The 26,990-nt window shown below is 43.4% G+C and overlaps 2 protein-coding genes across 6 annotated transcripts in view; one reads left to right on the top strand and one right to left on the bottom strand.

Moving 5' to 3' along the window:
- Window positions 1-17,160, top strand: part of SLC41A2 (solute carrier family 41 member 2) — a 107,479-nt gene extending 90,319 nt beyond the window's left edge. Inside the window, exon 11 of the mRNA XM_053255493.1 lies at window positions 16,455-17,160. Within this exon, the coding sequence (XP_053111468.1) occupies window positions 16,455-16,487 (33 nt within the window). The 3' untranslated portion in view covers window positions 16,488-17,160. The remainder of the gene's footprint in view (window positions 1-16,454) is intronic.
- Window positions 1-26,990, bottom strand: part of CHST11 (carbohydrate sulfotransferase 11) — a 321,489-nt gene that overhangs the window by 33,842 nt on the left and 260,657 nt on the right. The gene's annotated exons all lie outside the window — the stretch shown is intronic.

Here is a 26,990-nt window from a genome sequence, read left to right on the forward strand (position 1 = left end):
TTGCAAGGATCACTGATTCCTGCTGCAATTTTAAAAGACTATTCCTTAACTGTAGGCACTCATTTCCCATTTACATTACTAATATTTAGGAAATTTCAGGAAATGGGCATAATGCCTCAGTTTGTATAACCTACTCCAGGGCTTGACAAATCCCAGGCATCAGTGAACCATGGTGCCTAGACTAGGGTTTTCAGAGGTAGAGTTATTTAATAAAGTCTTTATTTGTCCCAGGCAACCCTTCTTCTGTTCAAGGAATGCTACTTGTAAAGGGGATAAAGAGAAGACCATTTACCTTTTCTCTATTGCTAAGGCCAGTAATTTTGTCAAGTTCTGGTTCCCAAATTTTGTCTGGTTCCCAAATTTCTGGGCCAGCTACATTGTTCCCTCTAACAGGGATTTCCAGATGTTGTTCACTACAACTCCCAGCATCTCCAGCTGCAATGGCCTTTGCCCGGGGATTATGGGAGTTGTAGTCAACAGCATCTGGGAATCCCTGTTAGAGGGAACACTGGCTGGCTAGATCCAAAGAAAAAACAATTCAAGGACTGGCTCATTTTTGTATCAAATTGTAAGGCTTCTAAAGGAATATTCAGAGGGCAGTAATATCCTGTGTTTTTGGTTGGGCAGCACAGTGCACAGCCTAGAATACATCAAGTGTCCTGGCTAAAGTTGGTTCCCATCAGCCATGTGGACTGTCAGAGGAACACTTCATGCCAAAGCACTCTACAGATAAGAGCCTAAGAACTGCCAACCTGGATGAGGTCCATCCAGTCCTGTATTCCAACACTGGCCAGCCCAGATGATTCTGGGAGACTCACAAACTAGGAATGATGCCAACAGTCAACTTTGTTTGCCCTCTGGTAGTCAGAAACTATATAATTACCCCGAACCTGGAGGTCCAATTCCTAGCTAACGTAATCGTGGCTAATACAATAGGGATAGATTTGCAGAAACCGTCTGGAGCTCTCCAGCCAGGAGACAGAGTGGCCAGCACTGGCTGCCAACCAGAGCTCTGTGTACATCCTCTGCCCTCCCTGCCATGCAGTCCTGGGCTGGGCTGAGAGCCTGTGCCTTCCTCCTCCTCCTCCTCAGAACCAGCAATGGAAGGTGTGGGATTTCCCTTTTTTCATAACCCCCCTTTGTATATTTATGGGATGGCTTCCTATAGGGCTTTGATATCAGACACAAATATTGGGCAGAGTGGGAGGGCTCTGAATATTGAAATTGAAATGGATTGGACAAATTGTTTGTTTTTAATATTTTTTTTAATTTCCCCCCTAAAAATATTTTAAGAAGTCCTGTAAGTGGCTTGCTTCATGGATTGTTTCATGGCAGATAATTACGAAAACTTGGACCATCATTCCACCCCCATGTGGGTTTCTGTCCCACTAATACATTTAAGAACTCTACCCTTTTACCTATCTATCTATCTATCTATCTATCTATCTATCTATCTATCTATCTATCTATCATATTTTTATACCACCTGATATGTATATCTCTAGGCAGTGTACAAAATTTAAAATATTTAAAAATCACAAATTAAAATAGATGACAATAAAAACAATAGAATAAAATTATTAAAACAAGTTTTTAAAATGATTAAAATTAAGTCTAATTAAAAGTCTGAGAGAACAGGAGGGTCTTGAGGTTCTTCCTGAAAACAAACAGAGAAGGAGATGCTCTTATTTCAGCAGGAAGCTTATTCCAAAGCTCATATATCTCAGTCTGAAGTTATTTTCAGTGCACTTTATCTGAAACATCTTAACTCTTAGTTATATATAGCGAAGGAACTCTTCCTGCTCCTACAGTCAAACTCATTTCTAACGAAGCACAGAACTCAGGCTGACCTTTGCTGGTGAGATGCAGCAGGAGGGCATGAGTTTCAAAAAGCCTACGAAAATGAACACAGTATGTGCTCTTGCTGCTGATGTCTGTCTCACTCTAGGATTAATCATCTTGGCTTGCTCATTGGCTCCGACCTTGGCAAGTGAAATAAAACCTGTGAAGATGTCTGCTACTCTCAAAGGAGAGCTGCACTCAAAAGTGATTCCTTGAAGGAATGCTTAGCAATCAACATCAGTCCCAATTCCCTATGCCAGCGAAATCAAGATGAGGTCAAGGCTATACAGTCCTTTTAACAAGAGCCTTTTGTTGTATAAGGTACAACAAAAATGCCCACTCCTTACTCTTTGATAGATCAGTCTTATTGATCTGTTTACCAAGGATTTAGTAGTGCAAACTATAATGATTGCCTACTTTCACAGAACAGTAAGACCATAGAGCTAGACAAATCAAGTGCTGCAGGTTCAAACCAGAAACCTTGGGAGTCAAGCAAGAGCATTGTATTCATTAGGTGGGAAAAGGAAGGAGAGCTAGTCTAGCAGTAGTGAACATGAATTGTCCTCCTTGAGAAGGAGGGTTTTAATTTGGATGGATGGATACATGCAAGCATTTCAGCTATAAGGTCTTCCCCTTAGGGAATGGAGCCATAGCTCAGCGGAAGAGCATCTTCCTGGATGCAGAAGGTCCCAGATTCACTTCCTGGCATCGCAAGGCATTGCCTGAAACCTTGTAGAGCCGCCAACAGTCAGTGTAGACATAGACATTATGGAGCTAGATGGACCAATGGTCTGACTTGGTGTAAGGTAGCCTCCTATGCCCCTATGTCCCACTGCTCTACCAAGAGCTGGTAAGAGAAAAGCATTGCATGCTCTTCAGACCTATTGGCCAACATCCTAATGCTGCATCCATGCAACAAAAGGATGCCTGGCTGCAACTTTAGCATCCCCACTTTGGAGGCATGGATGCTCATGTGTGTGGGGGATTTTAACCAGTCTCCCCTTTCCCTGAAAGTGTTTTTTTCAACCTGGAAATACCCGCCACCCCAGTCCCTTATAGCAAATTCATTTAAAAAACAACAACAACATACAAGGTTCCCATACTGGGAACAGATATTCAACATAAGGGGTGATGGACATGGCAAGGAAGCTTAGCAGGCCACACAGCTACAACAAACCCAAGGAAATTTCCAGTGTTAGGACTGGCACTGTCCTTTCCCCTAGTGATTTGATGTTGAAATTACTCACCATGCTGCCTAGCCCCATGCCCCTACTGCAGGTCAGCCCTCTTCAAAACCAACCCTTGCAAGCGTTGAAAGTGCATAGGGGGCAGAGAGGAGGGAAAGTGGACAGCAGCAGCTGCTTCTTCTCTCCTTGTGCTTCTTGCAAGCAGGGTGAGTAGAGGCGCTTCTTGCAAAGTTTTTAAGGGTCAGATCAGTCCCAAAGAGCTACTTCAGTGTTGACGGCAGTGGGTATTTTGCCACCCTGCTGGTGCTCCAGTAATCTGCTGTCTGATGTGACTTCTCACCTCGCCTCATGAAAGGGCTGCCCCTGGCCCAGCATAAGCACTCTGGACAAGTCAAGTAATCAATCCACCATGGATGGTCACCTCTTTTACTCTTAAACAAGCTGTTCAAAGTTTGGTTTTACATTAGAGATGGAAAACCAAGTGTAAGGTGTGCTTCACATCTCTGGGCACAGCATTTCAATGCAGGATGTCTCTGCACAGTTGTCAAGAGCCACGCAGCTTGACATTTTCCTCTTTGCATCTCAAAGCCTATGGAAGCAAGCCAGTCCCCTGAATTAACCCAGCCCGCAAGAAGGTGAACTTTGCATTTAGTACTGAATAAAGTGCTGTGAAAATGCTCTCCTTCTTAAGGTTGGTTCAGATGTCATGAGATAAGTGGGAAAAGGCTTCTTTCAGAGAGCAACTAGGGTTGCCAGGCTGCAGACTGAAGAACATACACGTTCCTCGACATCCCCTGGTGCACTGAAAGACAGAGCAGCTACAGCATTTCCTGCTTGCTCCCTCCCCCTGGTCCAGTCACCCTCCCCGCATCCCTTCCCTGTCAGATGTGCTGCACAAAACGAAAAAAGCTTATAATGTATAAACAAATGCCGTCCCACACTATGATTAATGATGGCTACTAGACCATGAGTTTTCTTGTCCTGGCCATAAGCACTTGCAAATGCCCAAACATTGATAAACAGTGTGCTACTTATCAATAAACACCTGCTAACTGGGCAAAGAGGCACTCTTATATTTATCAGGCGGAGAGCAACAGATCCTCTTCATCCCAGCCCAGCACCTCTCCCAGTGGCTGTTGCTGGGATTTCCATTATGTTTCCTATTAGATTGTGGGCGTCTTTGAGAAAGGAAGCCATTGTTCATTTCTCAACATAAACTGCTTTGAACTCCCCACCCCACCCCATAAAGTGGTATCTAGATATTCTGAAACAAAGAAATACACAAAAATAAATAAATAGTCTGCCTCAAAGTCAGACCAGATAGAAGATCTTATACTATTTCTAAAACGAGTTCAAATGCTAGGGGACATGGCATGCATCGTGGCAAGCTTTTTCTTAGCTGTCCAGACTTGGAAGAACACTCCTGATCTGTGTTATGTTGAACTTAACTATGGAATTAAGTTACCACCAGCACCTTTGGGGTTTATTAACAGCTCCATGGTAGGGCTCCTAACAACACAGGGCCTGAAGGAGGATTCTCCTAGGATAGGGGTGGGCAAACTTAGCCCTCCAGCTGTTGTTGAACTACAATTCCCAGTTGTTGAACTATCATCCCCAGCCTGGAGGGCCAAGTTTGCCCACCCCTGTCCTAGGACAAGGGAAGAGAAGGATGTTAGGGAAGTGCAAAAATGGTCCGGCAGTCTGATGGTTCGGTCTGGAGGTTTGTGATCGAATTGACCCCCACCCCTGGTGTCGTCTGGACTGGAACCGAACTGCTGGACAGGTCCGTGAATTTTTTTATTTTTTTTAAAAAACGAATAATAAATACCTGTAGCCCCTTTGGGGGGCTTGCTGTAGGCCACAGGGGTGGGGTGGGTGGGCATGAGGGTTCCCCCTCCCCCCGCTGGCCTCCCTGATCACTGCCACGGCTGGGTAAATGTAGTATTTTTGGCCCTTTGGGGCCTCTGTAAAGATGAGCGGTGGCCATTTTGGCTGACCCAACGCATGTGCAAATGCCCTCTGCGAGGCCTGGCACGGCCTACAGCCTCTCAGAAGGCATTTGCGCATGTGCGGAGGCAGCTAAAATGGCCACCACTCACCTTTACAGAGGCCCGAAAGGGCCAAAAATATTATATTTACCCAGCTGCGGCAGTGATGAGGGAGGCGGAACCCTCGCAGATTCCCCCCACGACCTACAGCAAGCCCCACGAAGGGGCTACAGGTATTTATTATTCATTTTAAAATTTAAAAAAAATTGTGGACCCCCACCGGACCAGACCGGGGGGGGGATTCGATGGGGGCTGGACCGAACTGGCCCGGTTCCATTCGAGGCTGGTCCAGCCTCGAACCGAACTGGGCCAGACAGTTCTGTGCACAACCCTAAAGGATGTGTGGGGACAACACAAGTTAATTCACTAGTACATGATTCATTTTAAAGACCACAGAGATGCAAAGGATGGAAGAGTCTCGTGGGTGTACTTTGACTGAAAATAGAAGTGGACATATATAATGTATCTGTAAGGATTGAGTTATGTTCTAAACATTTGAATATTCCAAAATCATACCGTGCAAGGGTACATCAGCTCATTAATGCTGCATGCCCGCAAGTTGTACTAATGACTTACACAAGACTAAGTCCAGTATTTCAAATGGGCTTACTCTTTTGTAACATCATCAACAACAAATATTTATATACCGCTCTTCAACCAAAGTTCTCAAAGTGGTTTACAAAGATACAAATAAATACAATATAAGATTGCACCCTGTCCCCAAAGAGCTCACAATCTAAAAAGAAACATAAAGGTAGACTACAGCAACAGCCACTGGAGGAATGTTGAGCTGGGGTTGCATAGGGCCAGTTGCAATTTGCATAACTTTGTGCATGCAACATGACTAGACTGATGTACCCTGGCATGGTATGTCAGCCTGTGAATGGAAAAATGATGTTTATAGTGTTACTATGATTGAGGGCGACATGGAAGATCCACTGTGATTTCACACATCTAAGTGAATGCCTGAGGTTCAAATAATGCTCCCTTACACCAGGTGTTGACATTGATCATTGTATATTGCCACTCACATGGAAAATATGCCCTGCTATCTCTATAGTCTGTGATAGAACGAGATGCTAATGTTTCCAGAATCTAAGTCAATAAACTTGCAATCACAGAGCTTTCATTCCTGCCCTGAAGGTAAGCTTTCATTCAGGAAAAAATGTTGGGGGGTGGGGAGGAGAAGTAAATGAATTTAATGCAGCAATTTTTAAAAAAAAGTTGTCAGCCATATGCTGAATACAGATCAGACATTTAAGAAAAGCAGCAAAACAGTCTTTGCAGAGATATAATTGAGTAGAATTATCTGAATACTTCAGAATGTCTCGGCAGTCAGTATGAAAAGGGAAAATGTGGCATTTTCACTTACCTTGTTTGCTATTCTAAATACAGAAAGGAACAGGTAGTGCTAGAATTCAGATTCATCAACTCAAGCAAGCAAAGAAATAAATATCCTACCCCAGAAGGCTGTGCCTCAATTAGGGGCCTATTTATCTGATCATTTTTATAGAACAATGCCAGATTGGGAATGTTGCAAATTGGTGCTCATTTCATCAAATCTGAATTCTACCCGCTTTTGGAATATTTTCTATACATAGCAACTTGCACCTTGGACGCCTGCCAAAGGATCCACAAGGCTCGTTTAATGGGTGACATGATGCACAGCACACCATGGGTGCTTCTGCAGCGCCTGTGCTGTTGTGGGCACCTAAAACTGGTGCCGTTGTGCAGGAGTGCTTTTGTGCCAACATGTAAAGCTGCACAATTGCTTGCACAAGGCTACAGTCATTATTTCCATTGGCTGTAGCATTGCACAAATGTGATTGTGCGATGTTATGTATTGGCGTGAGAGCACTTGTGTGCAACAGCACTGGGGTATTATTATTATTATTATTATTATTATTATTTCAATTTCTATACCGCCCTTCCAAAAATGGCTCAGGGCAGTTTACACAGAGAAATAATAAATAAATAAGATGGATCCCTGTCCCCCAAAGGGCTCACAATCTAAAAAGAAACATAAGACAGACACCAACAACAGTCACTGGAGGTACTGTGCTGGGGGTGGATAGGGCCAGTTATTCTCCCCCTGCTAAATAAAGAGAATCACCATGGTAAAAGGTGCCTCTTTGCCCAGTTAGCGGGGCGTTTTAGACATCTGCAGCAGCCCGGATGGTATGGAACGAGCTGCGGTAAGCTGCACGTCAGCTTCCAAATACTTTCAGGAGATCAGTTTGTAAGGACTTTGATTTTATTGAAAAGGTTTGTCACTTTCCCAACATTTGAAATGTCTACAGTGCTCTACAAACATACAGCTCAATGTAAATAAGCAGAAATCTTCAAAAGAAAAAGTCTATGTAAATTCAACAGCACAAGGACGGTGCAGTCAACCATGTTTACACACCAGTAAGCAGCAGTGCATTTTTACAGGATTTTAGTGGCAATCCCAGTTTCAACCATCTAGTTCCATCCCACCAGACAGCACTGTAAAGACCAATGTCTGCACACTTGTAGGTGCTGCCTTGTCCAACTAAAAGCAGCGGCTGACATCCTGACTAATGAAGCACCTGTGTAATGGGAGAAGCAACAGTGCTTCTGAAAAGTTCAGCTAACTCAGCGCCACTGCTGAGACACAGGAAGCTGCCTTCTACTGAGTCAGACCCTTGGCCCATCGAGCTCAGTATTGCCTACACAAACAGGCAGTGGCTTCTGCAAGGTTGCAGAGAGCAGTCTCTCTCAGCCCTATCTGGAGATGCCAGGGCGGGAAATTGGAACCTTCTTGCTCTTCCCAGAGCGGCCTCATCCCCTGAGGGGAGTTACTTGCAGTGCTCACATGTAGTCTCCCATTCAAATGCAAGCCGGGGCAGACCCAGCTTAGCAAAGAGGACAATTCATGCTTTCTACCACAAGACCAGCTTTCTTCCACTGTTGGCTCAGCAGTGGGAGCAAAGATAGACAACTTCCTCTTTCCCAGAAAGCACTTGGTGGCAGCCAAAAATATGTCCCTGAGGGCAATGACACAGATGGTTTCCAAGGGCAGGGGAGGTTGTCAACATTACACACACACACACACACACACACACACACACACACACACGTGCAGCATAGGTCTGGAGTACTTCAGAAGCAGTGCTGTTTACCTGTTGCACCAGTGCTTTGTTAGTCAGGATATTGGCCATCTTCTCTTCTTTATGAGGACCTACTTGGCAACATCTCTTGTGACTCTCAAGGTCAGTATGTCTGATTAATCACCCAACCCTGCCTCATTTGCTAAGCAGATTAATAGCAAGTCCTAAAATCCTAAAATCTCTTGCCATGTATAAATGTCTTTGAAGATCCAAAAAGAATATCCAGTTGTATCCCCAACAGCGCTGGAGGACACCACAGACGTTGGCTGTATGATACAACAATGGTTACATACTGCCAGCGTTGACCCTAAACTGCCCCCTCCCCCTTTCCAGCCTGCTTTCTAAGCTGTGGCTATGGGGGTGCCACTTCAGTAATCCTTTCAAGGACCTGCAAAGGATTAGGGGTGAAAATGCAGCATTTACTGATAACAGAGCGGGGGATAAAATCTGTCAGGATTTAAACAAGCGTCAGTATATGACACCAATTGAAACAATAGACCCATGGTTCTGTGCCCAACCCCCCACATCTGCTCTCCTATCTGAATTCAGACAAAACGGAGAGCTCTGTCTCGCTGACTGGAGTAGGGAGGGGGAACTTTCTGCAAGGACTTCTGGAGGCAGACCTTATTACAAACTGAAGGTACAAAATAGAGTTCAGGGAGGGAAACTGCAGGTCCATTAAAAAAAAATAATGAAGCTGTGTTTGCCCACATTCAGATATGCAGTTTCTGAAACCAGAGGTGAAGGGACCTCTGGATTCATGTTACGTGCGAATGTGGCCAGTGTTTAAAGTTGTTAGCATTTGAAGCTAGGCCTGAATAAGCATGATGTGATGCAGTGCTGGACAGCTGATGCAGTGCAACTGGCCAAGAGCATCTTTGAGAGGCAATGTGCTTCTCTTTTTCATGGCTCTTGTAAGCTTTCTCAAACCATTACCTCAGTGTTGTTTCCTGTAAGGCCCGGACGGCAATGGCAAACCCTTATCAATCCTAAGGTTGCCCCCTGACTAATTGCTTATGGGGCCTGTGTGAAGCTTCGGCGGAAGCTTCATACTCTGCACAGTCACCCTAGGCCATCCATGCAGGGATGGCTCTTCTCACTGTGCAGTGCTGTGCCATGCCCAGTGACAGGGTAAGGCTCCTTTATGGGAAACTGAGCCCCTGCACCATCCTGAGGGGTCTGCACAGAGTGCTGGGAAGTGTGGCCCTTCTCAGCGCTTTCCGCCTAGAGCTCACAAGAGAGGGCTCCCTTTCTCTTAAAGGGCTCTCCCAGCACCGAGAAAAGCACCGTACTGTACAGAAGTCAGCACAGAAGGAAATGGCTGTCACACTGAAAAATGTTTTGCCAAAGCGTCTCTCACCTGGAAAATAGTGAAGATCACTGCATTCCACTATTTTAATATTCTTGTTAAGAAAACCCAGAACAATACAGCTGCAGATTAGAATCATTTCCCCAGCAACCATGACTACAGATGAAGCTGCTGGAATCCAATTTCTGTTACTTTAGCCCCCCTCTGAGTGCTTGTATTTTGCTCATACAGAGGTTTCACTTAACCTTCATCTTGCAAGGGCAAGACTTTTCCATTCCCATTTGTAACTGCCACTCACTAATGTGCACAGGAGGTAATTGACCTAGGATGCTCTTTATTCACAGCCGTAATGGCAGCAAATTGGGAGCGACAAGCCGCAGTGTCGTGCTTTTTGCACCTCCCTACTTGGGATGTGCTGAACCGGTTTGATTAGATGGCGGACTGATCCGCCATGAACCGGGCTGGTTCAAGCGCTTCAATTTGGAACCAGACCACCCTGCAGGAAAAGGGGGTCAGTCTGAGATCGAACTGAACCGAGCAAACCAGTTTGATTGTTTGAGCCACTATGATGGGCGGCTATGGTGGGCGGATGGCTACAGTGAATGGGCTATAGTGGGCAGGCACTGAGAGGCACCTTACAAGCAAATGAGAGGATGCTTATTGCCGGCAATACTGCCACACCTGGAAGCTATCTGGAGCAGCGGCACTCCCCCCACCCCAGCAGCACATGCGGCAGTGGTGTGGCTCTGGTACTCACCGGGCCTCTGTGCATGCATGGAGGCCAGGTGTGTGCCAACGCTGCACTGCCACCACAAGGGCTGCTGGGGAGAGCACCACTGCTCCAGATAGCTCCCAGGTGCACCAGGACTGCTGGCAGGAAGCACCTTCTCGTTTACGTCTAAGGGTACTTAAGAGAGCACCTTCTCCGCTGTGAAGCCTGCCGCCTATTAAGATCATCTTGAGAGGTCCGATTATGGTTGACGCCAACCCGTTTGCTGGCAACTAGGGACTGGGCCATCTCTGTGGCTGCCCCAGTGCTTTGGGACTCGCTCCCTGCTGAAATAAGAGCACTCCCTTCTTGGTTTGTTTTTAGGAGGACCCTGGAGACATACTTGCCTTCCCAGGCCTTCAGCTGACACCACATTTTTAAATATTAATGTGTTTTTATTTATCTATTTTATCATTTTATGTATTTTAAATGTTTTATATTTTATGTTTTAATTCTGTAAACCAACTAGAGATTTTGATATTAGGCGGTATAGAAATTCAATAAACAAACAAACAAACAAATAAATGTGCTTCTCGGCACCTCCCTCGCCCTCAGCCCGCCTCAAACCAATCCGAGCCATTCAAATGAACTGTGCATTGGTACCCATGGTTCAGTCCAAATTCGGTTCAAATTTGGACTGAACCACAAAAACTGGTCTGTGCACACCCCTACACCCTACCAATACACCTAGAAAGCTTCTCTTTAAAAAAACCCCTAAAAACCAGCAACCTAAAACCTCCCCTTAAGCACCAGTAGCCATGTTAAAACTTAATTACAGTATCTTTAGAGTAAAATGGTATTCCAATAATACTAATGCATTAGGCCATGAATGAACAAGCCACGTCAATGTACTCAGTAAACATTTTTGTAAGCATCAGAGACCCATTTTCATACACTCAGAGCATATGCAACAGCTATGGTCCACTGCCACCACGCAGCACATTTCCAGGACAATCCACATCCCCCCCCCCGCGCGACACTAATAGAGATATGGGCAGGAAAAATGCATAGAGCCTTATTGCTTTGCTTTGTAAAATGACAAGAATGCTATTCAAAGGCTGCAGCTCCAAACTACCTTACAAGCACCTAAATCAATCTGATTTATGAGTCTGAACATGAGTTCAGGATGGAGACCTCTGGGCTGATTCATAAAGTTGTTTTTATGAAGTTGTTATGGAATAAAGCCATAAGTCAGTGATTTTTGTCATCATGGTGACCAGTTCTAGGAATGCTTATTATCCATCTCCAGCTGGTGTTGAGATTGCCTCCTCTATGACCCACACGTGGAGTTCTTCGCAAAGTTGGCCAGTTGCAATCTCATCTCATTGGAGTAAGCACAACATCAGTTTTCATGCTATAAAATAAATTGATACTGGCTTCTCAGGAACCACTAAGAGTTGATTTTTATAGGATCACCAACCACCAATTTAACACAATGGTCATTTGAATCACACATTGTAAGCATGAAAAAAAATCCGAAGGAAACAATCATGATTTTTCTGTTTTAAGTAGTAATAATAATTTATGTTTTTCTTCTTCTTGGTCTACATATCATGGTGTACCGGACATGTGCATATTTAGGTGTGTTAGTACATGAAGTACATCCATCTTATTTATTTATTATTTCTTTGTGTAAACCGCCCTGAGCCTTTTTTGGAAGGGCGGTATAGAAATCAAATCAAATCAAATCAAATCAATCAATAAAAATGTATAATTGATCAACTCAGTGAACCAATCAAAACAGAATTCCATATTCTGATTATGTAAAGTTAGCTTATATTTGAAAGTGTATTTATATTGGCCAGTATACTGTAAATTTTTGGAAAGTTAGATACGTTAATTGAAATTTGTCTGCCACAGGTTTTATTGAATGAAGGGCACCCAGAAATTTCTGGGGGCCCAGGACAAAACTAAATTAGAGTCCTCATTGCCCAGAAATGGTATTGCTTAAAGGACTTTGATACCAGAGGCCTCCACTGAGGTCTCATGATCTGCAAACTCGAGATATTTCCTTCCCCTCATCCCAAGGCAAGAGGTTTTAGTCATTTTGTAACCAATTTTAACAAATAACTTTTCAATACTACTGAAATGATCCAAATGGATTCGAGGCTTCAGCTTTTTCACCCACCTGACCCCTCCCACTTTCCCAGGAACTGAACTGTGCAAGGTGCAACAGGTCACCATGAGGTCACCATGCCCAGGCCACTCTCAGGTGCTGAAAATGTCCACATTCCTCCAAAAAGAGAACCAGTGAAAGGCAAGTAGACACTACTACAAGCCTACCAAGAGAAGATGTATATGCAGCTGGATGATCTGGTTCTTCTGATGTTCAAATGGATAGTGAACTTTCAAAACAAGAACAGAATGATGCAACAACCCCTTGCTTCTTGAAGAATGATTCGAGATCAATTTGAAGGGCAAAAGCCTCTATCTAAAGCAGGGATCCTCAACGTTGGGCCCCAAGATGTTCTTGGACTTCAATTCCCATAATCCCCAGGCCCAGTGGCCTTTGGCTGGGGATTATGGGAGTTGAAGTCCAAGAACATCTGGGGGCCCAACGTTGAGAATCCCTGATCTAAAGGACCAGTAAGGCAAGGTAGGACCTCACGTTTTTGAACTGCAGTAAAGTCCTGTTCTACTTTCAAGAAGCTATAGAGAGCAACGTCTTTTCTTCAGAGGGCTTCCTGGTAGCTCCCCCCGCCTTTATTTGCTCATTATTCTGTTTCCCGTTGCAGACAGTCACTGTCTGCCTTGCATTACAAGCCTTTCATCAGTTCTGAACGTTTGCCAGGTGTTAATTGTTTCACTCCGTAGATCTGCTTGAAGATGCCAGCTCCACTTTTGTCGCTTCTGCATACTTGTCAAGTTTTCCCTCCCACCTGGTGCATGAAGACTCCCAACATGACTGGAAAGCAAGAAAGCTCCATGGCCCCTTTGACTCCCCCTCTTCGTCTTCCCAGCAAGCACGCAAATCCTGGACCACCGTACTAGTCTTACTTGATTCAGTTGGGGGTGGGGGCAGACTAGCCTAAGGGAGCTGTATGAACCAGTTGCTGGGAGGAGAGCTGGTCTTGTGGTGGCAAGCATGAATTGTCCTCTTTGATAAGCAGGGTCCACCCTGGTTGCATTTGAATGAGGCACTACATGTGTGAGCACTGGAAGATATAGGGTTGGGGCCACTACATAGCAGTAGCGTCCCCCCCAGTGTCCTGAGCCAGGAGGGCCGCCAGACAAGGTGCAGTTGCCTCTGGTTTGCAGGTAACGCCTCCCTCTCCTTTCCCACACCACCCAGGTGTTAGTTAACAAAAGCCACACTGTCTGCAGGCTGGCCCATGCTGTTCTACCTGCAGCGTGGCTCTCATTCATGCCAGGGTAGATTGGGAGGTAGGGGGAGAGGAACAACCAGATGTGCCAGGAACCAGAGGCAACTGCACTTCACTGGATGTCTCCCCTCACCCCACCGGCTTCTTAGAATGAGCCACTACTGCTACATAGCTATATGCTCATACAATAATTTTCTTTCTTCCTTGAATGGTCTTCTTGATGACATATATGCAGACATATATGCGAGGTGTCCTTGGTCCCCCTCACAATTCCCTCATGGGCAGAGGTCTGTTCTGCTGGGGAACAGTAGCATCTGCAGCCGCTCTTTCTAGGCAGGTGAAATTAACATCCTGACTCCCCTGTGCTTCTTTTCAATTATTATGACCTCTGAAAGGTACTACTTAGGAGTTCTTTTGGTTTGCCTGTAATTATACACATCTGGAACAGGTTTCCATTCTGCCTTCCCCCCCTTAACTCTTTTGACATTGTTTTGTTTTTCTTAAGGGAAGGTGCTCATTTTCTCCATTCAACAGCAATGCTGATAATATGAAACTGAAATGCAAAATGAAAGCCATGTGTGTGTAGGTAATGAATGAGTCTTCAGTTACCAGGAAGCCATATTTCAACTGACATGAAAAGAGAGAAATGGACAGTTAGATGTCTTTCCATTATTGACGGTGGCTCACTTTTACTAATAATCACTAATAATTAGAGTGTCCCATTTTCATGCTCTACTGGAGTGATTGATAATGTCCTAAGCTGAAATGGGATTTGAAAATTTCAAATCACTGTTTTGAACTCAAACAACTTTCAGTTATACTTTAAATACCCTCCTTCTAAAAATCTGAAGCTCCTTAAAAGAGTTTATGCTGAAATGTCAGCTTGACATAACCATCACTTTCTGTGGTTTCACTTTTGCCCATTGAACTAAAAGCAGCTTTGCTGGGAAATTAAACATATTCAAAAGGATAACATGGACTGCTTGAATTTAAGAACCAAACAAGCTTAAATCGAAGTAAAGTTGTGCCATTAAGTCGGTGTCGACTCCTGGCAACCACAGAGCCATGTGTTATGGGGAAATTTTGTCCGGCTCCCTGGGAGTTGACCCATGGGATTTCTCAGGGGTCGATCTTATCACCTGTGCTTTTTAACATCTATATGAAGCCTCAAGGAGAGGTCATCAGAAGGTTTGGAGTGAGGTGCCACCAGTATTCTGATGATGCCCAGTTCTATCTCTCTATTCCATCTCAATCAGGAGAGGCGGTTGAGGTGCTTGACTGTTGCCTGGGGGTGGTAATGGGCTGGATGTGGGCCAATAAACTGAAACTAAATCCAGATAAATTGGAGGTGCTGTGTGTCAGGGGCTCTCAAGTCTGTGTAATGGGGAGATAGCCTATTCTTGACGGGGTGGTAGTATCCCGGAAGGAGCAGGTGCATAGCTTAGGGATACTCCTGGATCTGTCACTGTCGCTGGAGGCCCAGGTGGTGGTGGTGGCCAGGAGTGCCTATTTTCAACTCAGGCTTGTCCGCCAGCCACGGCCCTTTCGGGACAGAGATAACCTGGCCACAGTGATCCATGCTCTGGTAACCTCCAGACCGCACTATTGTAATGCGCTTTATGTGGGGCTGCCCCTGAAGTTGGTTCGGAGGCTGCAACTAGTGCAGAATGCAGCAGCAAGACGGCTAATGGGCACTTCTGGCCGGATGCACATCATGCCAGTCTTAAAGGAACTGCACAGGTTGCCAATTTGCCACCAAGCCCAATTCAAGGTTTTAACATTGACTTATAAAGCCCTGAACAACCTGGCCCCCAAATACCTGAAGGAACACCTTCTCCCATATAGACCTGCCCGTCAGCTAAGATCTGTAGGAGAGTCCCTCTTGGTAGTGCCACCATTGTCAGCAGTTAAAGGAGTAGGGGCACATGAAAGGGCTTTCTCTGTTGTGGCCCCTAGGTTGTGGAATGCTCTCCCCTCTGAGGTGCGCCAAGCTCCGACATTGTGCACATTCAGGAGAATGGTGAAGACGCACCTCTTTTCCCTGGCCTTTGACTAGTGATGTAGTGGTTCTTCCCCTCTCAGGCACTGTTTTGTTTTTTGTTTTTTTACTGTTTTTTGGATTTTATGATGTTGTATTTTAATTATGTTTTATATTGGTTTTATTGTAATGGTTTTTATTGTAAAAAGGTCTTTTATTGAGACCTTTGGGTATAGGACAGGCTAGAAATATAAATAATAAATAAATAAATGTGGTTTTCTTTGGTAGAACACAGGAGAGGTTTACCATTGCCATCTCCCATGCAGTATGAGATGATGCCTTTCAGCATCTTCCTATATCGCTGCTCCCCGATATAAGAGTTTCCCATAGTCTGGGAAACATGCCGGCGGAGATTTGAACAAGCAACCTCTTGCTCTTTAGGCAAGTTCCTTCCCTGCTGCACCATCAGGTGGCTCTAAATCCAAGTACCGTGGCCTAAATGGTTCATTGCCTAGAGCTAGAATGGTAACTCAGGGGAAAATTTCAGATTATACCCTAATGCACAATACAGTGCCCCAATGCCTATTTTTAATAAGAAAGTCACTTTGCCTTATTTCCAGATTTACCCCCAAGGGAGATCCTTCCACCACAAGGTTTCAAATGAGTAAAGCTTTTGTATTTTGTGTTTTGCTGGTCGAATGACCGTAAAAATTTGATTTGATTTGCAAATGTGTGCTTGACCATGACATGTTGTGAATGTAAGAGGAAGAGTTCAAACCAGAGTTTAGTATACACCAAACCAGTTATTACCACGTGCTGAGCTCACAACTCAAAAATTTATCCCAATGTCACATGACTCATTTTCAGATGCTGTGTGGTGGTACAACCTGGGGAACCTGAAGGATTGCCTGCTCCCATATGAATCTGCCAGAGCATTAAAATCATCTTTGGAAGCCCTGTTGAGAGTATTCTCACCTTCTGAGTTGCAATGAGTGACAATGAGAGATTGTGAGCCCTTTGGGGACAGGGAGCCTATATATGTATGTGTGTGTGTGTAAACTGCTTTGGAAATCTTTGTTGAAAAGCAGTATATAAATATTCGTTGAGTTTGAATGAAGAGCAGCATGGCCTTTTGAGTTGTGGCCCCTTAACACTCTCTTCTTATTCATTTAATAAGAGATTCTTAAACACTCTCTCCTTTTTAACTTCTATGGGGACTTTTATAGGGACACCCGCTTAAGATTAGTGTCCCCTTTGCTGCAACGTTTTCCTGGGCACGTAGATGACTTCTATCTGAAGTATTTACTGTCCAGTCTTGATGATGAGCTAATTAACAAAATGGCTAGGTACTGTTATATCATTTGTAACATCTGTTTAGGTTTTCAGTAATGTTTTGCTTTCTTTTTTTATGCGACTCTTGTTTTATGATTGTAATGGAAGGTGCTCTGTTCCTTTTGGTTAACAGCAAGATCTGTCTGGAGCTTTCCAAAACCGTCTTAGGTTTAATCTGTTAATATTGCGTTGCAATTTGTGTGATTTACTTTGTTGAGTTTCTGCAAGTATGTATGTTTATGTATGTATGTTTTATGATGTATTGGTCTATGACCGCAATAAAGTATCTATCTATCTAAACACTCTCCCCTTATTCATTTAACTAATTGCCCTCACTGATGGCATTTAGGTTGGCTTCTTTTTGACTTTTAATAGTATTTTATTTTAATACTGTTGCCAATGAGCTTGTTTTATCCATCTTGTTTTATTTGCTTTACTTTTTACTATGAATTTTGTAATTGCTTTTAAATATGTTATTGACTGCCTTGGGAATCTTTGAGAAATAGGATAGACATGGTTGCCTCAAACAAAACGAACAACCACAGGTTGGGTTGCCAACGTACTGCATAGCAGTCACGATGTGCTGGTCAACGACCGTAATAAAGATTATTATTATTAGAAACAGTCACGCAGCTCTGTCATCGTAGGCTTTGCCTTTCAGAAGATGAATGTCAAACTCCATGTTGGAACTTCTTTGCTTTTTGTATTTATGCTGCTTAAGCTCAAACATGTGGAAAAAATAGCTCCCCAACAGCAAACACATTTCAGACTAAGCAATCCACTATTTTTGTTTCATTTTCACTTCTGCTAAAGTCTTATCTCCTTAGGGTAAGAACAATCCCAATACCGTTTGACTTCTGTCTGAGCTTTCGAGCTGACAAATTGAAAAAAATGAAGCAAACATTTGTATACAGTAGTAAGGCCAAGATGTTAAACACAAATAAATGATGCTTGCCCCGGAGCACATATCCTAGTTGGAGGATTAAGAGAATGTAGCTACCAGAGTCCTGCTTTAAACCTGATGCAAAACATCTGCTCCTGCTTAAGTTCTAATCATTTGTGCTCTCTTGCCTGAATCTGCAATGGGAAGGCGGCAGCAGTGGGGAAGCATGAATGGACACAAATGGCAGGCTAGATTGTCCCATAGCTGGTAGTACAGAATTCCTGCCATGCTCAGTTGAACACTCAGAAAGACAGCCAGCAAACTGCAAGTTCAAATAAGGAAAAAGGAGGTGTTCTTTTCTCACGCTATATTAACCCTTCTTTAGGCTGCAGTTGTATCCTAACCACTGCAATTCATGGCCCTAGTCTTTTTCTGGCCTTCTGGGCCAGACTTCCCACAATGTTCAGGGGGGGAGGGGAGGAGACAAGTAAGAAGAAGGATGAATGCAGGTGAGTGGTAGTGCAGGCGAATGGGGCTTGCATTATTCAATTTACAGTACTGCTTATTCAAATTTACGCTTATTATTCAAAACTGCTTTGAGAACTTTGTTTGAAGAGTGGTATATAGATATCAGTAGTAGTAGTATATACATAATCTTATATATACCACATGATCATATTATCTCATTAAGCTATCACATTATTATAATCATATTATCTCACAAGGGGCTTCTATGCTTTTAATCAAGAACCAATATATGAAAAACTTTGGTTTACGTTTGTTCATATAGGCCTATTGCTGATAAGTTATTTCAAAAATCACTTTGCAAGCTTTAAGCAAGAAAAGGGACATTCGGTTGGCTATAGGTCAGATAGACGAGTTTAGATGGGTACTAACAGGAAATACCACAAGAACACAGACAGACTTTTTCTGCTAAGAGTTTGCTCTTTGGTCCTAGTCAACTAACTGGTGAGGTCACCTAATCCAGATATATTTCTGCACATGATACAACAGTTAGCAATTCATAATTTTTGCAAATGAGGCAATAGTAACCAATTTTTAATCATATTCTAAAATTGCATCTTTCTGATTAAGATGGGTGGTATCTTCTAATTTGAAGTGGCCTATCAAAACTTAACAAGTACCCAAGGCAAAGGATTATAGAAGTTTAGGTCATGGATTTGATTGTAGAACTGTTCCCTTTTTGAACTTTTCCACTTTTTAAACTTTTTTCCTCATTTTTGAACTTCCCTCCTACTTTGGGCTTTAAGCTCTAGCTATAGCTTTTGTTATTTTTCTTTTAATTTTTCATCGGGTCTCCCGTTTTGGGTTCTATCCTTTGTGTTGCTGAGACTGATTTGTAGACTACTTGGTAGGAGTGGTGAGATGCTTACTGAATTCTTTAATATGTTTAGACTTTTTAAGATTAGCTCTTCTAACCTATCCTAAATGTAGCCCAAATAAAATTTCAGCTTGATTTCTGTAATGTGAGCTTCATTTTCTGGGCAATGGGCAAGCAGCTGGTCAGGACCCAATAACCCTATAGCTAAAATCTAGCTAGTGGGGAATATTAGTAATCAATAATTCTAACAGTAGGAGCTGTAGAAAGAGAGCTAACCATAAATTCAATGTGTTGATATCTGAAACTCTAATCCTGTCTCTTGTGTTCTCTTTCCCGTAACATGCAACAAAACTACATTTGGCCCCCATATGTTGTATCTAAAGCAAGTTAGTTATGACTAAGCACCACTGAAATCAGTGACACCTTGACTAACTTAAGTTCTATTTATTTAAATGGGACTTAGTCAAGACTAATTTTCTGTGATTACCCTATAAATCCATATTACTACAACTCTGTCTCCTTTTGCATTTAAACCATTATCCAAGGCACTCTTTTAGGGATGAGGGGAGTACTATCCACCTGTGTTATCAACTAACCCAAGGATATGGACACAGTGCTTGGTAAAGTGTGTATGGCTGGTTTTCTCAACTCTTGCTTCTTACGTCCAATAATATTGACCAAAACGGGATTGACTGGCCGGGTCCAGGAGAAGAGTCATGCCTCCTTGCAAAAAGGGCCAGTCTCAGCTGACTTGAAAGAGGCAGTTGTGAGCCTGTGCCTCAAGAGACTCTCCTTGGACCTGAGGATTTCAAGAAGTACTTGCCAGTTGCAATCACCTCTTCTTGGAGAAGATGCTTGGGTGGGTGGTTACTGCACAGCTCTAGTCACTCTTGGATGAAACTGATTAGCTGAATCCAGTTTGGTCTGGTTTCAGAACTGGTTTCAGCATGGAAACTACCTTGGTCACTCTGATGGATGACCTATGGTGAGCAAAGGATAGGGGGAGTGAGACCCTGCTAACTTCTCAGCAGACCATGGTATCCTCCTGGATAACTGTCTGTTGGGGGCTAGAGGCATTGTACTTCATTGCTTCTGCTCCTACCTAGACAGCCAGAAGGCTGAGATGGTTGACTTTTGCTTGGCCCTATGGCACACCTATGGGGTCCCACATTTTTCAGTCTTGGCTTCTATGCTCTGCAATAGGCTTCCCCAACCTGCGGCCCTCCAGATGTTGCTGAACTACAACTCCCAGCATCCCTAGTCACAATTTATTGTGGCTGGGTATGCTGGGAGTTGTAGGTCAGCAACACCTGGAGGGCCACAGGTTGGGGAAGCCTGCTCTACAACATCTACATGAAACTACTAAGTGAGGTCATCTGGGATATGGAGTGAGGTGCCATCAGCTGATAACACCCAGCTCTGCATCCTTTTCCCCCATCAAAGTCAGTGGGGGTGCTCAACTGGTGTTTGGAATCAGTAATGGACTGGTTGAGGGCCAATAAACTGAAGTTCAGACATGACTGTGCTTTTGCCTGTAGGCAGTTCATTTGACCAGAGATGTGTAGTTCAGCCTGTTCTTGATGGTCTTGCAATCCCCTCTAAAGGATCTGTTTCTCAGTGCTGATAAATCTAGTACTTTTATCTACTTATCAAGATGCTGATAAATATATCCAGTACTTGCACTGGAGGCCTAGATGATATCTCTGGCACACAGAAACTTTCACCAGCTTAGGCCTGTGTAGCAGCTACAACTCTCAACAAAGATATCATATTTGTTACTGTTATTGGTATTGTCTAGAGTCTTTGGAGGAGGCAATATATAAGAAACTTTTAATCAATCAATCAATCAATTAAATATTTACCCAACCATAAAATGATTCTGCATTCAGCATGACCCCCTCTTAAAAAATCATTTATTTATTTATTTATTTATTTATTAACAGAAGTTAAATATAGATTATACCTGTATTTACCCAATCAAATAACTGGGAAAAACCTAATCTTGGATTCAGGGAAATATGGTAGTTGGGCTTCTTATCCACACTCTGGGAGCTCTAGATGGGAAGGATATGTGAGGCTGCCTTTGAAGATGTCTCCAAAACTTCCATTAGTATAAAGTGTGGCTACTAGCCTACTAACTGGGACCCTTAGAGCTACAGGGAACACATCTCACCAGTTATTAAACATCTACGTAGGTGGCTGGTCTGTTCTGGGGCACAATTCAAAATGCTTGTTGTTATCTATAAAGCCTTAAATATATGGTTAATGTGTTTATCTTCATGTATATCAAAGAAGAGAAGGAGGAGCTTGAGTTCTCACACAGGACTGGTAGAGTGGGATGAAATGTGCAGAGGGCAGTTGAAGTGACAGAAAGTTAAGAGTGAGTTTATAGGAGACAGCAGCACAGTCGGGCTGATAAGGGGCAGGTGTTAAGAAGCTGATGATAATGATTGGGAAACCTAACTACCTCAGAGAAGAGAGAACATTTCTCTGAAATATAAACATAAGTTTAGAAAAATTAGGAGTCAGGTAAGATAAGGGAAAACAGTACGGATTATAAAGTTAAATCTGGATGCATTTTTCCCCTTTTTTGTTTCATAAGCTTGACCTCAGTTGCTTGTTAGCTTTCAGTAAATTAACAAGTCTTAGAAAATATACAGTTACTGCATAATTAACAAAATAGTAAATCCTGGTTCCTTTTTTATTTATTTAATGTATTGATATACCACCCAAAACTTATGTCTCTGGGCGGTTTATAATAAACCAACTTTAAACTGGTGTAGAGTTCGTAAAATCCCTGCATCTAAAGCCACATCAAACTACCCAAAAGGTTGCCTTATAGTACGGACAGAAAGCAACATGGAAAGAACTGAATAAAGAAGAGAAACATGGTAGCCAAGGTGGGGCTGCACAGGAAGTTGGTTTTCCTGACAGGATGGTGAGGAGTTAATTGGGCCAGCTCAGCTGTCCACAAAAATTCCCAGTAAAAGAAGATAGGACCCGTTGGTCATGACACAAATTAAAAGTATGTTTCATGCTTGTTCGCTTACATTTGAGGCTCACTTAAATTTGAGGCCAAAATTTGGAAGTCTGTGGCAAAACATTCTGGGCTTTGAATGCACCATTAATACAAGACGCTTGTGTTGCTCCTCTGGAAAAATACAGCAGGAAGAGAGACAAGGAGGGTACAGTTCCTGGTAGACAGGAGGACAATAATGTGCCCAGAGGGGCCAGATTAGAGAACCGGCATGAAGTGTGAAACACGATGTTTTAGTGGCCGACCAAGGAATGAAGAATTACTAACCATTAAATTAGCCTGTACACCAAGGCAAATACCAGTCCCCTGGTAGGGATTTGAGAACATAAGAAGTGCTGTGCAGAATCAAACCAATAACCCACCCAACAAGGCTGGCCCTATCATTAGCAACAGATTTGGGGAGAATCATTTAAAGGCAGCAAATGCCTTGGCCCCTGTTCATCACGGAGTCAAAACCATCGGAAGTAGTCAGCGCTACAGAAGCAGAAAGCCTACAGTTGTGTTACTCAGTCCCTGTTACTAGGACTTGGTTAGAGCTAGAAAAACTCTCAAGTGATCTAGTCCAAACCAAGAGTGGGGATATAAATGTAAATGTAAAATTTAAAAAAAGGTTTTCCCAAAACTAAACCAATTTAAAAAACAAAAACCAAAAACCAAGCAAACTAATGAATATTGTCTCTGGATACACTGATCTGTTTATACAATTAAGAAAGGGGAAAGAGAAGGAGAGAGAATTGGAGTTGTTTCTGAAACAAACTTAGCTAAACAAACATTGCTTTGTGCTTAAGAGGGAAGCAGCCGTGAAACAATATGCTACGGAAAATTTCCTATGGAAAATCCTATGAGGGGAAACCCATGACTTCAGGTCTCACAAGGACTGTAGATATTATGGTGGAGATGAAGAAAACTCACTCAGAGGTTCTTAACCTGCTGAGCGCCACAGGAATCTTGCTAGAGATTTCAACAGGTGTGTGAACAAGGATCCCGCCCCTCCATCTTCTCCATGATGTATTTTGACATTGCTCTTCAGAAAAAAGACTCCTCAGAGGAGAATAAGGAATATGGGAAGCTGCCATATACTGAGTCAGACCATTGGTCTATCTAGCTCAGTATTGTCTTCACAGACTGGCAGCAGCTTCTCCAAAGTTGCAGGCAAGGATCTCTCTCAGACCCATCTTAGAGATGCCAGGAATGGAACTTGGAACCTAGATACTCTCCCCAGAGCAGCTCCATCCCCTGAGGGGAATATCTTGCAGTGCTCACACTTCTAGTCTCCCTTTCATATACAATGAGGGTGGACCCTGCTTAGCTAAGGGGACATGTCATGCTTGCTATCACAAGACTGTACCTCCATCATATTTGGATTCAGTTAATGCAGAAAAGTACACACACACCCCACTTGTTTCTGATCTTTTTGAATGTTCTCTCATCACATGATAAATTTACCTCTGAAACTGGAATGGCAGAAACTTGTTCTCTAAATTAAACATGAAATGCTCACAAAATGTCACAAACACAATTCAAGGATTGCATCTTTCCAACTCCAGTATTGATACAGCCCAAAGCAGCATTTGGCTTTTTTTGGCCACAGACTCATTTGCAAATGGTTACCCGCTATAAAGGCAGGTTCTTCTCAGCAGTGCTGCAGCCTAGCCACGGAACTCACGGAAAGGTTTAAATATGTGCTTGACCTAAGCACACAAGTCTCAGTCAAATGAGCCAGAGAAGAGAACTGGGAACCCTGCAATATGGAATATCTCATGCACGTTGTAAAAAAATCAAAAAATCTCGGAGTTTAATGGCAGCTTATAAAGTGTCCTCCATAGTATTCTGACACTTGAACATATGTTCAGGTCCCCTGGCCCCCCGGCCCCAAGAACCCACGGAAGCAGCTTTAAAGGCTTTGACTTGGCTAATAACAGAGGCGTATCGAGGGAAAATAGCGCCTAGGGCAAGCACTGAAATTGAGCCCCTTGTCCAAACATCTGACACCCATCTTTCAGATAACTTTACTATAATATCAGCTGAAAAATATAAGTCAAGCTCATTAATCTTTTAAAATTTCAAAAACTATTTAGCAGTAGACGTAACCAGACCAAAAAATGCTGGAAAACTACAAATTTCAGTATGCTGGGGCTCATGAAATACCCAAATACTATGTGGAAGTGTACTTGGAAAACTAAACAAAAGTGCCTGTCTAATTCTCTACTATGCATCTACTAGCATCACTATTACATAAGTTTTAAAAATAAATGGAGAATTTGACTTTTCCCAGATACGCTGAAAATAATTAAAGGATATGCAGAGTAAACTGTGTCACTGCTTGGAATATATTCTAGTCTTTCAGAAAGACAGTTAAAATGAGAGAAAGAGAGCAAGAAACTCCCAGTGGGCCTTAATACTAAGGATTTCACACTGATTCAAAGACAAACTCACCATTAATAACCATATTTTTAAGACACCACATTTAACTCACTTATCATAAGAAGCAAAGTAAGAGCAAATGAATACAATCCTAGCTCATAAGCTTCAGCTCAGTATTCACAAGCCCTGATTCTCTGTACATAGTGCCAAACTGAATATGTGTACAGTGACTTATATTATATTAAAAATTTTTTTAACCTGTAGCCCCTTCGGGGTGCTTCCTATAAGCTGGGGGGGGTCTGCAAAGGCTACCCCTCCCACTACTGGCCTCTAGGGCCTCGCAGAGACCATCTGAGCATGTGCAGTGGCCATCTTTTAAAATAATTGTGGTTTTTATAATGGCTGCTGAAAACAAAATGGCCACCACTCAAATGGCCTCTGCGAGGCCTGGCATAGCCTAGGGCCTCACAGAGGCCATTTGAGCATGTGCAGTGGCCATTTTGTTTTTGGTGGCCATTTTTTAAAAAATTAATTTTAAGAATTTGCTCCCCCTTCAAGTGGTGCCCAGGGCACGTGCCCTGCCTGCCCTACCCTAGATACGCCCCTGGCAGCAAGTGGATAAAGTGGATAAAGGCAGCAAGTGGATAAAGAACCTACAAGGGAAGGCTGGTGCATGATGAAATGAAAGGAATAGATCACTAAGAGGCCAACAGATAACACACACACATATACAGAAAGAGTCAAATATTGAAAGTGCGTCCCTGAGTTGAACAGGCTCCTTTTGAAATTGTGCAAGCTTTCAACGGCACTGAGTGACATCTGGTCCATGGGGGGCGGTGGGGGGGGAGCAAAGAAAACTGAATAGCCTGTGAGAGAAACATTAACTACTGACTGACAGGGAGGAATATTTGGGGAAATTAATATTTATGACATGCAAAAGAGAACAAACCCTGGCAAAGGCAGAGATGACACAAATGTATGAGAAAAGGCATCGCTTGAGTGAAGGCAGACACACAAACCTGCCGCTCAACCTTGTTCTAGCAAGGAACTAGTTCTCCTCTGAGGAGTCTCTTTTCTGAAGAGCAATGTCAAAATACATCATGGAGAAGATGGGGAGGGGCGGGAATCCTTGTTCACACACCTGCTGAAATCTCTAGCAAGATTCCTGTGGCGCTCAGCAGGTTAAGGACCTCTGAGTGAGTTTTCTTCATCTCCACCATAATATCTACAGTCCTTGTGAGACCTGAAGTCATGGGTTTCCCCTCATAGGATTTTCCATAGGAAATTTTCCGTAGCATATTGTTTCACGGCTGCTTCCCTCTTAAGCACAAAGCAATGTTTGTTTAGCTAAGCTTGATTCAGAAACAACTCCAATTCTCTCTCCTTCTCTTTCCCCTTTCTTAATTCACCCCGCACACTCTCTACAGGATCCCCACAGGGACAAACTTCTAATTAACAAAACATAAAAGCTTGCTAGATAGGATTTTGGAGCACACACAGAGGGGTGGTTTGGATGATCATTGATATGATTATTTCCTTGGTGTGATAATTTGTAGAGCTCACATGGGGTGTGTGTATGTGTTACTGAGCATGCATAGAGGCCATTCACATGACCTACCAGGCAAGTGGGCGGAAGGCTTTGTAAACCTGGCCTTCCCCCCAGATAATCATCCAGTGCTTTGTGGGAGCATGGAATGCACTCCCAACACAATCCGTGCTGCTCAGGGTGGATCACCTTAAGGCTGGGACCCATTATCCTGGCCTCCAGGTATCCCACAGTTCACCACACACTGAGCGCAGTGCACTGGGGGATTTCCCCAGGGGATGGGAGCTCTAGGCACTCAACTCTGTGTCAGCACAAGCTGCAAGTAGCCCATGCTGACACATGATCCTGGCATGTGTCAGCGTGGGCTATGGTGCCATGGCGCCAGGCTTCATAAGAGCTAGGCTTTGGTGCTACAGCTCCAGTGGGATCTGCATGGATCCCGGCAGTTCTCATGGGTCTCCCAGCAGCCTGGGCTTGGCTGCTCATGAGAACAGCTTCATAATGTGGGAAAACACATGAGCTAAGAATTACGGAAACAGCTATCCCCCAATTGCCGCCTAGCATCTGGTAATCGGAGATATACTACCTCTGAATGGGGAGATTCTATTTGACTATTACGGCTGACAGCTGCAGACTGACTGTGATATATTGTGCCCATGAATCTGTTGAAGCCTTCTAAGCAATTTATTGCTACATCTGATAGTCAGGACTTCTCTAAGCTTATCGTGAGGATTTTCAAGGTCATTTCTTTGGTGATCAAGACTGTCACATGGTGACTCAGTTTCATATGGGGAGTTGCTTTTCTGAAATTGCCACATGGGAGAAAGAGGGTTTGAAAAGTTCCCAAAAATGTCATGCGGAGTGTGAAATCTCAGATAAACTGCAAGCCATGTGAAGCT

The sequence above is a fragment of the Hemicordylus capensis genome, chromosome 5 (genome assembly GCF_027244095.1).
Source record: "Hemicordylus capensis ecotype Gifberg chromosome 5, rHemCap1.1.pri, whole genome shotgun sequence".
Lineage (NCBI taxonomy): Eukaryota > Metazoa > Chordata > Lepidosauria > Squamata > Cordylidae > Hemicordylus > Hemicordylus capensis.